Consider the following 14,404-nt stretch of genomic DNA (forward strand, 5'->3'; position numbering starts at 1 on the left):
AGACCAGCAGTAATTTTAACAAGAGAGAAAAGAATGATAGAAGAAAGACTTGTATAGAAAGAATTTTAAGGGGAAATATTATATCTAATGCAGCTAAGAGCTACAAAAGGAAAACTGAGAAGAAAACAAATAATGCACAAAGACAAAATGAATTAGCCAGAAAGAGATTATTTACAACAAATGAGAATTCTAAATATTAAGGAGGGGAGTAAGTATTACCTTGGAAAAAGAAGAACAGGACAACTAATAATAAGATAAGGTGTAACAACCACTACTCTAAGCACTTAGCAAATGATGCCTCATATACTCGCAAGAATCCTATTAGTATATGAATAAATACTATTATTTATCTATGCCCAGTTTACAGATGAGACACATTGAGGTTTACACAAAATTACAGGGTTAAGTAGTGGAGATCAGATTTGCACCTAGACAATACAGCTCCAAAGTTCATGTTTTCAACCAGCTCAATATCCTAAGAGTAATTAAGACTCCAAAAAGAATGACAGACCTTAAAAAAAAAAGGTGAGAAATTTAATTCGTGAGGGCAAAGGTTCAAGAGATGGCTGATATTCCAAAGTATATAAGGTTAAAAAACAAACAAAAAACTTGCTTACTAGATCCAGAAAATTAGAATAAAGGAGAACTTAATGATGAAAGGTGGGAATAAAAAAAGACTGTCTTCTTAAGAATTCATATATAAAAATACAGAGTTTAAGAAAATGAGCCGATGCCATAACCATAAAAACTAGATGTTTAGGGCATAATACTATTAAGTACAACATCTAGAAAAATAATCATACCCAAAATAGAGCCCATGTCACGATTTACTGACATAAGCAATCAGGATGGACATAGTGTTTAATATGAGGCAGGCACATATCAGGAAAGAAACACTCCCAATTATAAACAGATATTTGAGACTTCCACAGAACAAAGCACATAATAGGTTCTAAGTAGGTATTATGCTGTCTATGCACTTTCCAAGCATTCTGAGGACTCTACCAATTAGAATTACCTGATATACTTATGAAGGATATATATTCCTGGGCCCATCTCAGATTTTAGGAATCCGGGGGTAGAGCTCAGGAAACAATTTTTTTTTTTTGAGATGGAGTCTTGCTCTGTAGCCCAGGCTAGAGTGCAGTGGCGCAATCTCGGTTCACTGCAACCTCTGCCTCCCAGGTCCCAGTTCAAGTAATTTTCCTGCCTTAGCCTCCTGAGTAGCTGGGATTACAGGCGCGTGCCACCATGCCCAGCTAATTTTTTTGTATTTTTAGTAGAGATGGGGTTTCACCATGTTGGCCAAGCTGGTCTTGAACTCCTGATCTCATGATCCGCCCCACTCAGCCTCCCAAAGTGCTGGGATTACAGGCGTGAGCCACCGCGCCCAGCCAGAAACAAAAATATTAATACTTTTTCCAGGCAATTCTTCAGCACAAAAGTTGAGATCACTGTTACCTTCTGTTGTAGCCTAAGTGTTTAGAACTCTGTGACTCCCCATCTATTTATCTCCTGTGGATCTGCAATGTGACTCCAATCTTCCAGGTTCCTTAGTTGCCTATCCTTGACTTGTACTTATTTCTAAAAATCTTGGCCCTGGTTTGGTAATATAATAAAGACTTAGCTTTGGAAATTTTAGCTCTGAAGTCCATACAAACTCCAATACTGACATAGGAATAAAAAGGTCCAGTTCCTTTCCCTGAACTCATGGAGCTTTTGTTAAATATCACATATGCTGTTGACTGGACATTGGATTGACCCAACATGTCAATTCTCTTGTTGCCAGATCTGCAGAGAACAAGATGCTCACTACTACAGACTCAACTATTTGAATTCCTGCTTATTGCCTCTAAAGTAAGAAGGCACAAATTGTCTTGTTAGGGATGAATGACATTTGCTAAGAGAATAGTTGTCACTATATAGATAGAGGGTACCTATGAGAATGTTCCAGTTCCTAGAATAGTGATGAAATGAGTTCTCCTAAGATGTCTCTAGATCTTAACGATGGGACAAAAGAATGTTTGATATGAATAAGAGCTTCTTTATTCAATAAGGGACAGTCTTTGATAGCAACAATGAGGATCCTGATACAACGGCTTCTAGATGCTTTCATACTTAGTAGGTCAGTGATCCAAATTGTAGAGATAGTACATTCATGTATCCAGGGCTACCTCTCATTCTCCTTCCTTAATCCTACCTAGTTCTTATAGTCCTACTTTGTCACCTTTCTGGTTTGCCTGAGGTGACTAGAATAAAAAGCCAATATTAAATTATAGGAGTCTTTTTGCTATTTCCAGCAAACTGTTTGATCCTTGCAGAAAAGGATTAAATCCAACTTATCTTTGTATCCCACAAAGTACCTCATCATGCACTGCTAGACTTGACATGTTTAACTGAGTGCCTTGTTCAACCCCAACAAGAGAACCCTCCTCATATAAAGCATCTAAAAGCTTAAGCCTCATATAAAAGGTGCTTTCCACCCTACTTCCCACCAAGGTCATGGGATAAGGACAGGCATTTAAGTCACGATGGTCATGCAATGCATTCCAATTTCTCTCTTCCCAACTGAACTAAAAGAAACATACTGTCACCACCAACAGGTAAACTTTAGTTGAAAGAACAGTTCAAGTCAATACCATGGCAAATCAAATCCACTTTCCAGTCAGAACTTTGGAGAAGCAGAGACTATGAAAAACCAGGGCAAGACAAACAGAGCTGGAAGGAAGACATGAGAAAGGGAGATGAAGCAGACATGGAAGGAGATGCTGAGACAAGAAACCATTTAACACCAGAATGAGAGCTTGAGAGACTAGCTTCTCAGATTCCTAACAGTTCTCCCATTCACACAAGGTCTAGTCACTCTTCTTCAACCCAAAACAGCTGAATCCCTACAACAGCCTGTCCTTGAAGCCAAATGATCCCTAATTAAAGCATTATTTTTTAGAAGGTACACCAAGACAAATAAAAAGCTAGAAACATAAATCCAAGGAGGAAAAAATAATTCTACCAGGAAAAAACTGAAATCACAGGTAGCCAAAAAGTTTTGTAAATATGAATCTTATTTATCAGGAAGTGCCATCAATATTTATATCGATGTATTCCTACTAATGAAACAAATGAAACTTTAATTGGTCTTTTTTTCAATGGAAATTATCATAGTATTGAAATATGAAAAATTGTCTCAAACCCAGAGAAGACAAAAATCAGGTGATCTACCTTTGTGAATACATTTGAAAATATTTAGTTAGCCTGTTCAAAGCAGAATTCTGTTGTTGTCTATAATAATCGATAGTATATTGGATTAACAGCCTCATCTTTTTAAGACAGGCTTTATAATCATATGGCTGATTAAGGGGCAGCAAAGTATAACCAATCGTGTAACTATCCTTTAACTTGTACCTAACAAAAATAGTAACTATAACCTCCCCTTTTATTCTGTAAAGATCCTTTTTCTGAAAATATCTTTGAACTATCTTTAAAGCTAGTTCCCTTGCAATAAGTACAAAATAAAACTATGACATATGCTGACAATCAATCTGACAAGTTTGCATTAACACTGTCAAAACCAAACTAATGTCGAAATAGCTATAATTTTGGTTATCTAACACAGATTCTAACATATCGTCTCTAGCAAGAAACATATCATGTAAGCCTTGAATTCATTAAAATTTAAATCTTTTTTTTTTTTTTGTTTTTGAGACAGAGTCTTGCTCTGTTGCCCAGGCTGGAGTGCAGTGGCGTCAACTGGGCTCACTGCAACCTCCACCTCCCGGGTTCAAGCGATTCTCCTGCCTCAGCCTCCTGAGTAGCTGGGAGTACAGGTGCACGCCACCACACCCGGCTATATTTTTGTATTTTTAGTAGAGACAGGGTTTCACCACGTTGGTCAGACTGGTCTCAAATTCCTGACCTCATGATCCGCCCAACTCGGCCTCCCAAAGTGCTGGGATTACAGGCCTGAGCCACCAAACCCAGCCTCATTTCAATCTTACCCATTTGTGGACAATTTCAAAGTTATCGTTAACTTTTACCAGAAAATTTTAATGGGTCCTAATATTATAATTCCTCATGGAAAAAAAAAAAAAAAAAAAAAAACTAGCCAACCTGGCGCGGTGGCTCACACCTGTAATCCCAGCACTTTGGGAGGCCGGGGCGGGTGGATCACGTGAGACAGAAGTTCGAGACCAGCCTGACCAACATGGAGAAACCCTGTCTCTACTAAAAATACAAAATTAGCCGGGCATGGTGGTGCAGGATCCCAGCTACTCAGGAAGGCTGAGGCAAGAGAATCGCTTGAACCTGGGTGGCAGAGATTGCAGTGAGCTGAGATCGCGCCATTTTACTCCAGCCTGGGCAACAAAGAGCAAAACTCCATCCCAAAAAAAAAAAAAAACTAGCCAATATTTAGATTCTTATAACAACAACAACAACAACAACAAAAACTGGTATGCTTGCAATGTGAGTTCATCTAAAAAATAAACTTTTAAAAGAAAGTTTAATTGGAATTTTTCATAAAAACTTTCAGGATGTGCCAATGCAACACTTAATGACAGAGATACATTCTGAGAAATGCACCATTAGGCAATTTCATTGTTGTGTGAACACCAGAGGGTACTTACCCAAGCCTAAGTGGTGTAGCTTATTGCTCCTAGGCTACAAACCTGTACAGCATTTACTGTATTAAACACTGTAGGCAACTGTAACACACTGGAAAGTATCTGTGTTTCTAAACTTTGGAAAAAGTACAATTAAAATATGATATAATTTTATGGGACCACTGTCATATATCCAGTCCGTTTTTGACTAAAACATCATTATGTACTATATGACTGTATTACATAAGGCAAAAGAATGAAATTACTGATCCAATAATTGGTATCTTTCTCCTTAGCTATATTGACAAAACAACAGAACTTATGAAGAAGAGGAGAATCATTCAACCTTTGCAGTAACAGTTCTGTACCGTGATTCTGGGGGTGGTTATGCAATCTACACACCTGTGATAAAATGGCAGAGAACTATACACACACATTGTACTGATGTCAATTTCCTGGTTTTAATATTGTATTAAAGTTATGTAGGATGTAACCAATAGGGGAAACTGGGTAAAACGTACAGTGCCCTCTCTACGATTTTTGCAGCTTCCTGTAAACTACAATATGCCAAAAGCATCCTAAGGACTTGCCAGCAGTTCAAGGGCTCACAATAATCCTATGAAGTAGGTACTATTTTTATCCCCAGTCTATTGATGGGGAAGCTGAGGTACAGACATTTTAAATGATTTGCCCAAGGTCACATAGCTAGTAACTGGCAAAGTCAGGGTTTGGACACAGGTGGTATGACTCTAAATTTTTGATTTCTGTGGAAGTCTGAGGAGCCACTAAAGGATCACAGGCAAAGTATGGCTGACAATCAAATTCACATTTTATTTTGGCAAGATACTCCAAGTAGGAGTTTAGAATGACTAATGAAAAAAACTTCAAACAAGATTAGTTAAGATACTGATGCAATAAACCAGAAATGATGAAGGCGTGAAATAAGAGAACATTAATAGAAAGAAATGTATACAAAATATGAAACCAACTTGACTTCACGACTGGATGAAGAGAACTTAATCCAATTTCAAGGCTTGAGTGACTATACCCAAGCCAAGAATTTCATGTTGTAACAATACTATTACATTATCAAAATCTTTTTTTTTTTTTTTTTTTGAGACTGAGTCTCGCTCTGTCGCCCAGGCTGGAGTGCAGTGGCACAATCTCAGCTCCCTACAACCTCCACCTCCCAGGTTCAAGCGATTCTCCTGCCTCAGCCTCCCGAGTAGCTGGGATTACAGGCATGTACCACCACACCCAGCTCATTTTTGTCTTTTTAGTAGAGACAAGGTTTTGCCATGTTTGCCAGGCTGGTCTCGAATTCCTGACCTCAGGTGATCCGCCCGCCTCGGCCTCCCAAAGTGCTGGGATGACAGGTGTGAGCCACCATGCCCAGCCTAAATTATCAAAATCTTAAATCAGTTCAGTCTTAAAGTCATCCCTGTTTCAGCAGTAACCGCAGCATTTCACTTTCTTGCTATAAAAATTGTGAATAGATACAAATTAAAGTTACTGCCACTTGGCAACTCCACACTATTTAATATGTATACAGTAATGAGGCTACTAATATTTTCAATACACCACATGTGGACCATCTCTGGACATAAGATAAACAAAGAAGCAGCCAGAGAGTATATTCAGCATATGGAATTTAGTAAACATTTTTTATCACAATCCACATTCTAAGAAAAACCTAGTGCCCTTTGACTGAATTAGAATCATTTTACCACTTAACAGGAAGGAGTCTAGTGCCACCCATTTTAAGGGTGAAAAAGTTAAAATAATTGATCACTTCAAAGCTAAAATCAGACTATTATTACCTTTTTTTTTTTTTTGTAAATGTTAAAAAAAAAAAACACCATAGCCTAAGAAGCTGTCAAATATTGCATTAAGATTATAATAGCCACTGGAAAAACTTAATGTAACTTCAACCTTATTATCACTATGAGGGTAAAAACTATGCTAAAGCCAGGGCCCTTCCAGGAGCTAAATGCTCTTGGAAAGTGTTCAAAACAATGTTATAGTAAATTTCCAACTTGTTTCATCTAAGGTCAAGGAAAACAAATTATCTAAAGCACTGGATTATATTTGAATACACTGGAACTAAAAGTTTTACATCAAATAATCCCATGGAAAAATCTTTACTCTGTACCTATCATGGGCCCTAAATTCAGTAAGGGCAATGTGGGGGAATAGCTGCACCTAGGAATCCATGCTACGTGTTACTTAGTAGTATTTTGAGAAAACTTTCAATATCGATAGCTTCCATTTTGAGAGAACTATATTTTAACAAGATCTGTGAAAATAATGACTTGGAATGACACTGAAAATCTCCTTAGCTTCTATAATGTGGACAATATGTGCTGGTTACTCTTTGGTTTCTAGCTTCACTCAAAGTTCAAGGTCTCCTGCTATTTGTGGCTCAGATTCTCTCTTATGGGAGGCATGTCTGATAGATATATACCAATTTCGTAAATAAACAAACATAAAGGTATTTTATGTGTGAGTGCATGTGTGGGTGTACATATATAACACTCTAGACAAGCCATGCTTTTCACTCACAACAGTATTTTAATAAATTACAGTTCTACTAAAGTGACAAGTAAAAGCCAACTGTTAACAGAAAAATCTAGCCAAAGAATAGCAAAGTGAGCTACAAAATTAATTCCAGAAGCCAAAGAACTAAATAATGCAGGTTCACAAAACAAACAAAACCAACACATTTTCAATGAGCACTATTTGGTTTATCTATAAATGTTCATGTATTTAAAAAGTTGAGTAGTACGCCAACTTTCACTTATGACAACATTCTACATAAATACCTAATTCCCAAGAGAAATAATTTAGGTTTAAAGAGCTGTATACAAAAACAAGAGAAGCAAGAGCTACAAGGAAAAGAACAGAAGCAAATTACATGGTAGCTGCCTGAAACACTAAATGTGGGATGTACTGAATACAGTGTACAGGAGACTCAAAATACACATATTAAGCCTAAATATTCCCAATGTATTCAATATCTACGAAACAAACAACAGAATTTCAATCAACACTTGCCACAAAAATTGCCATAAGCTGATTGCTTCTATTTTTTAAATGATGTAACAATGACAGATTTGTTGTCACATATTTTGTAACTTATCAACACTGAGCTATTAAGTTTCTATTAGCAATGTTTTAACTGAGGATTTGGGCTAGAAGACTGAAATCTGTTCGTACAGCAGTGAAAACGAAGCCTCACTAAAGGCATTCAACTTCCAGCTAAAGGCTCCTTTCCTTGATGCATATTTGTGATCATAAATAGTGTTCACTAAATGCAGTACACTAAACTAGCAACAGATTAGTTAAAAGTAGCTTAGATTTTCAACTTCCCATAATACAAGCAACATCTTTAGAAGCAATCACATTAAAATAAATGTGTCTTTCACAGTTACGCGATGAAATTTTAAGCTGGACAAGCACCAATGCCCTGGTTTTCCACTTTATTCGTAAACCATATGACTCCCACATGCTGAGAATGCTTTATGCTTTAACCTGCAGTAAAGGCTTTACATCATTTTAATGCCCAGTACTTAAAATGCAATGGAATCACCCCCAATGAATGCTAGGAATATATTTGGTTTACACGTAATGATTTTGATCCCACTAGCAGTCAGAAAAAGTTTAATGAATGCTTTTCCCAGTAAATAACTTTGTACTTCCATGGACAAAACAAAAAGAAATTTTGAGGTAAGGGTGGATGGAAGAGAAATACTCATGCTTTTCCAATTCAAAACACTAACAAACATGTAGGTTTTTTACTTCTAAAATAACTTTTAAACATTTTTAAAAACCTCCATGACTATTATAATATGCTTCAGAAAAATAAAACAAAACACTCCGTTAAGTAGTTATGTAGGATTTTTCTCCACCTTTTGCAAAGTAGTGTTTCAAGTTAAGACACAAGCTTAAAACAAATGATTCTGAAAATCCTGGTCTATCACAAACTAATGGCTTAGTTTGGAATCAACATATTGTATATTCTACATCTGAAGATTTAGAAACCACAGTTTTTTTCTATTCAGGTCAATTGAAGTATACATGCTACCTCATTCTTTCAGTTCCCCTTATCTGTGTGAATGACCAACAGCAAAAATTTCAAATAAATGGTTAAGAGGACATACCATAAAATTACACACTATCAATGTGGTTTTCAGTTATCATAGAATCTAAAGGTCCCTTACTGATGATAGGTGGCAGATTCAAGAATTGATAAGTTTGGGGAATATATTCAATTCTCAACAGTTGAAATAGAAATTATGCCAATTTCTTTCTTTTAAAAATTCGTTACACTAAAAAAAAGTCACATAAGAATTATTGAAGAACTTAATAAGGAAGTACAAAATATGTGATCTTAAATTCTTCTAGTGTGTTATTAAATATTAAAAACTGTGAGAAATATGTTGCAATCCTTTTCTTTTTAACTCTAATAGAAATTTGAAAAAAAATTTAGAATTCAGATTTCCCAACTTTGACTTAGAAACATAATTCAACTAGATCAAGCAACTTAATTGTACAATTTTAAAATAAGTTTAATGCAAAGCACTGCAATCCTGATGTGATAATTACCTGCGGCATAAATGCAAAATAATAAATGCATTTAGTGATGCATTTTATGGTAAAACCACAAAAAGCGCAACCATATTAGCACAAACTAAATAAAAAGACACAGGCGGTATTATGTCCATCAGAACGAGAAATGTTGTACTAAGTCAAGAAAGAAAGGAAGGACTTAAGGAAGGAAGGAGGGAGGATAGGAAGGAAGGAAGAGGGAAGCCAGAGGTTTCTATACCTGCAGGATCCCAGAGAAATGAGCTAGTCACATCCCTCTACCCTATATGATAAATGGGTGATTTTTTTAAGCTTCAGCGTAAATAAAGCAGTAATCACTTTATACCATTCAACTTTACACAGTGTTATCTTCAATGCCAATTGCATTCTTCCCTTTACTCACCCAATGCTTCTTCACTGTTCCATTCCACCAGCTTTCAGGCAAATGCAAGACAGAACAGGGTGGAGTAGAAGAAAAATACAAGCAGCGCCTTTCCGCGCACCCCCTCTCCCGCAAATAATTTCCAACAGTTCTTCCTACTACGAAAATAAGTCGCCCTATCTCAAGATACACAACAGACATTCCGTCTCTTTAGTAGACATACACAGACGCGTACGCAATCCAGCACCCCCGACCCCCACCCCAGGCCCCCCGAATTTTCAGCAATTATTCATCTAATTCACACGAAGACAAGATACCTCTACCTACTGTTTCGGGGTGAAGGTGGGTGGAGGACGCCTTTCAAAGTAGCCCCAATAGTGTAACCAAAACACGGTTCCGGAATAAAATATTAAGAAACACTTTTCCTTTCCCACCTATCTACCGACTTGAGGATGCAAAAAACCCATCTCCATATCACACCATCTCTACAGTTCTTGTGGCTGGAGTTTGGGGTGGAGATTCGTCCAGGGGAGGGGGCGGAGGCGAGTGGCGGAGTGTGAGCGGGCGACGGGACACGAGCGAGTTGCTGAGCCCGGCTGCCCCGCACCACGTCGCCAGCCCAAACGCCCAGCACCAGGACCTCACGCCCGCCCCTCAGCCCAGGCCCAGAGCGAGCGAGGACTCGCACTGTCTAACTTCCCATCTACAGACACCGCTCCAAAACAAGCAGAGCACACAAGTACACGTCACACAGTTTAAACACACTTCCACACCCCAAACAAACCAACACACCTGCAAATCACCTCACAGTTTCCCGAACTCCACACCAGAGACCCCACCTCCAGGATTCAAACCTTCCGCTCATAGTAGAGGAAACTAGAAGAGTTATGGGGCAGTCGACGCCTTTCCAGGACCGGCCCCCACGAACTGCCCCACCCCACAGCCCGCGTCTGGATCACCCACTCGGAAGCCCCCTGCTTCCTCCCTCCTCTCAATCCGGCAGCTAACGAGACCCATCCCCAGCGTCCGCTCACTTCCTCCCCAAAACCCCTCCAAAAAAAATTGTTTTAAATGAAGAGAAAGAAGTGAGGAAAGAGACTTGAGGTTGTCCGGCTTCAAAACCGCTCGACTCACCTCAGAATCCTCGCTGAGTTCTCTCCGCCCGGCAAAGCCCCCTCCCCAACGTCCCAGTACGAAGGGCTGAGGTAGGGAGGAGGGAAAGCGGGAGGGGGAGGGGTGTCTTCCGCGTGGGGCGCCCGTCGGGAGGGGACTGGGGAGGGGTTGAAGCCGGCGCAGGAAAAGGAGAAGGGGGAGGGGAGGCCCCTATCTCCCAGTCTCCCCCTGAAAAACCTCCCTTGTCTCAATCACATCAGACTGACTGTCTTTGTCTGGCTGACAACCGCCATATTGATACAAACAGCCCCGCTCCCACCTGCTGCCGCCCGGCGTCCCTGGGAGTTGTAGTTCCTGCCTCCCCTGAGTAAAAGCGCAGATCCCGGCGCCTAGAGGCCCAAGAGAACTACAACTCCCGGCAAGCCACGTGCCCATCCGGCTTCCCTTTGGGAGGAGGGGAAAGGAGACCCGGAGCCGTCGGGACTACACATCCCAGAACACCATGGGCCCCAGGCACGTAAGGGGGACATGATATCATGCTGGGGTGGAGAGGGAGGATGCATTGGCGGCGGGGATGAATTTGAGCTGACGGAAGGAGGCGTCCGCAGAGGAAAGGGAGGAAAAGGAAAGGCGACCACAGTTCCCATGGTGCCTGGAGGGGAGACTACATTTCCTATGATTCCCCTGGAAGGGATGTGAGAATGAAAGACTGCAAGTCCCGCGATGCTCTCGGCTGGCAGGTGGAGATTGCACCGGAAGACGCTTCCTGCGTTTGAGGAGTTCAGTGACTGCTCTTGAACCACCAAAAGTCTATTATGAAACTGGTGAGTCTTCGCTCCTAGGTCAGAGGGCAAAGGTGATGCTATATCCTTTTGGACCTCTTTTTCTCCTACTTTGGGCAGGGAATCGTCGCACAGGAGGGGTAGCAATTAGGGAGCTGGAAAGTGGAGTGGGCTAAAGAAAGCTGCTTTTTGTTAAGAAGGCTTGATTTCCCTCTCCCGCCCCACTATCCCTCCCAGGAGGTCTTCTTTCATTCGTTGGTGGTTCTTTTTGTTCAGACAAGACGTTGGCTCTGTCACAGTCCTTCCCCTATGAACTCTGTGGGCTCTGTTAACCAGGTTTGGACGTCCTGGCTCCCACGTTAGGGTTATAATAGGCTGTTAACAACCCCTTTCCATTCGACTGGCGCTTGAGTAGCCTGTCTCCCTACTGTTGTTGAGACTTTGGCTAGGTTTAACCAGACATTAAAAAAACATTCGGCAGAACGTAATCACTTATTAAATATCCTGTTGTATAGACTCCTCACTGCCCTTGGAATTCAAGACGAGGTCAGAGTGTGGAGAAGTTGAGTCTTAAACCCTAACTGGGATTTAGATGGGGAGAGAAGTGTTATATGGTCTTTCATTCTAAGACTGTAGGGACTGTATGAGCCAAGTCTGGATGAAGTGTGCCGGTATGCCTGAAGTCTTAACATCACACAGCTCAAGCACCTGGCTCGTGGAGACTTCTCAAACCTTTGATTTGAGCCATTTGACTCATTGTGCATACAGGTCTGACTAGTTTATTCCAACTCGATTCAATTAGTAATAACATAGTGTAGAAAGGCAGGTATGAAACACTCTTTATCAACCTTTTAAAATCCATATTCGTGCAGCCAAGTTACTGTCAAGCTTTACTTGAGGCAGGAGAATCGCTTGAACCCGGGAGGCGGAGGTTGCAGTAAGCCGAAATCGCGCCACTGCACGCCAGCCTGGCGACAGAGCGAAACTCTGTCTGAAAGAAAAAAGTTTATTTTACCATTTGCATAATTATATGAATATGCTTTTCCAAACCACACAACCCACCTACCCTCATCTTGATAATCATTGTGCTGCAGGCATATACTCTGCAAAGCCAGCTGTTTTCTGCGAAGTCAAAGAAAGTATTAAAAGTGAATTCAATTCTGAAATTGTCTCCTTATAAAGTTGTTTATATAAGAGGAAGGATGCGGGTCACTAAACCTTGAGAATAGCAATTTGCCCCGGGTCAGTGTGCTATACATTTAAGAGTGCAGAATTAAAAGTCATAGCAGTTGCCCTACAGAAGCGTGCAACCTAAGAAGAAGATTAAAAGTAAACCAAAGTTATTATTTATTTATTTAAAGACAGGGTCTGGCTCTGTGGGACCCAGACTGGAGTGCAGTGGCGCGATCTCAGCTCACTGCAGCCTCCACCTTTTGGGCTTAAGCGATCCTCTCGTCTCAGTCTCCACATGTAGCTGGCAATACAGGCGCGCACCACCATACCCTGCTAATTTTTTTGTAGAGATGGGATTTCACCGTGTTGCCCAGGCTGGTCTCAAACTCCTAGGTTCAAGGTATCTGCCCACCTCGGCCTCCCAAAGTGCTGGAATTACAGGCATGAGCCACCGTGCCTGGTCTGAAATTATAATTCACTGTGTTCATGGTAAAATAGAGGCGTGTTCAGGGTTTTGGGAATTGAGAGAAGATTGGGGAGGTCAGGGGACAGCTTCCTGGAAAGGTGACTGACTCTTGAACTGATAAGAAGGATAAGTAAGCCAGGACCTTCCATGAAAGAGGTCAGCTTATAGGAGCAGAAGAGCTTGGTACTTTATTGGCTAAAGCACAGACCCTGTGTTCTCGATAAAGAACGAATTATATTTGGTGTGTTCAGTTTAAGAAGGCAGGGAAGTGTGAAATAGTTTTTTCCCAAAACAACTCATTAGTGAGGGTATCAAAAAGCCAGAGTTTACTTTACGTATACTTTAGTTTGCTCATAAAATCCTCCTGCTTAATTTATTTAGAAATATGAAACCGGGGAATAGGAAAAAGTAAAAAAGTGGAAAATTGTTTTTTCCATTAAGAACCAAAGATGCCTCAGAGGAAAAGGAAGTCTTCTATCGATACTCATACTCCCTCTTTACTTTGCAACTATGTATTACATACTAAAACTTATTTGGTGGTTGATAGATACATATAATTGAGAATTTCCATCAACATACCAAAAGCATTGTTGCTCAGTAAGTTAGATTGATGCGTCATGCCTCCCAAATGGTGGTAATAAGTCCTCCCATGGCCTAAAAGTTTTAATTTTGTGTACTGCTTCAGGAATATGTGATAGGCTGTGTTTTAAGTTTATACGTATACTTTAGTTTGCTCATAAAATCCTCCTGCTTAATTTATTTAGAAATACTCTGCATCCGGAAGTTGTTTTAATTGCAGAGTCCCATGAAACCCTCTCAGTATCTTCCTTTGCCCTTAGGATAACTTCCTACACTTAACTTGGTTGAATGTGTTCCATTGCCGGCCTCACTCTTTTTTGCCTGGCTAATTTCTTCATATATTTCAGATCTCTGTCTAAGTAACGCTTCGTCAGGGCCTCCTTGAATTAAGTACCCCTGTCATATGTTTGATGGCATACTTCCTATTTGTAGCACTAGTAATTATTGGACTGTGTCCTCCCCCATGTAGACTCTGTGTAAATAATTAGTAAATAATTTCTGAAGGTTTATCAAGGTTTATCATATTATCTATGAATACCCTTGAGAAAAGATTAAAGAGTGAAATTAAAGAGATTACAATAAGCAGTAACGATTGAAGTAAAAAAGGAATGATTGCTACCTTTTATAAAGCAATTATTGTATGCCAGGCAATGTGCTAAGTATTTGCTATATAGTCTCCCATTTAATCCTTTGATTCAGATGACAGTATTCCCATTTTACAGAC

The 14,404-nt window shown here is 40.0% G+C and overlaps 2 protein-coding genes and 1 long non-coding RNA gene across 17 annotated transcripts in view; 2 read left to right on the forward strand and 1 right to left on the reverse strand.

Annotated features, from left to right (window-relative positions):
• The window catches only part of LOC115899662, a 172,936-nt gene extending 163,180 nt beyond the window's left edge, over positions 1–9,756 (forward strand). The window contains exon 5 of one of the 2 annotated variants that reach the window (XR_004059284.1): positions 9,620–9,756. This is a non-coding gene — a long non-coding RNA (uncharacterized LOC115899662). Of the gene's footprint in view, positions 1–4,894; positions 5,569–9,619 lie in introns of those variants that run through there. The other variant, XR_004059286.1, reaches the window with a different exon arrangement.
• The window catches only part of HMBOX1 (homeobox containing 1), a 186,000-nt gene extending 175,014 nt beyond the window's left edge, over positions 1–10,986 (reverse strand). For 13 of the 14 annotated variants that reach the window (XR_004059283.1, XM_010370899.2, XM_030937856.1 and 10 more), the window contains exon 1: positions 10,702–10,975. The gene's annotated coding sequence lies outside the window, so the exon portion shown is untranslated. Of the gene's footprint in view, positions 1–10,701 lie in introns of all 14 variants that reach the window. The other variant, XM_010370898.2, reaches the window with a different exon arrangement.
• Positions 10,987–11,273: 287 nt separating this feature from the next.
• INTS9 (integrator complex subunit 9) overlaps positions 11,274–14,404 on the forward strand; it is a 125,690-nt gene continuing 122,559 nt past the window's right edge. The window contains exon 1 of the mRNA XM_010370900.2: positions 11,274–11,504. Coding sequence (XP_010369202.1) covers positions 11,496–11,504 — 9 coding nt within the window. The 5' untranslated portion in view covers positions 11,274–11,495. The remainder of the gene's footprint in view (positions 11,505–14,404) is intronic.

Source organism: Rhinopithecus roxellana, chromosome 9 (assembly GCF_007565055.1).
Source record: "Rhinopithecus roxellana isolate Shanxi Qingling chromosome 9, ASM756505v1, whole genome shotgun sequence".
NCBI classification, from domain to species: Eukaryota; Metazoa; Chordata; class Mammalia; order Primates; family Cercopithecidae; genus Rhinopithecus; species Rhinopithecus roxellana.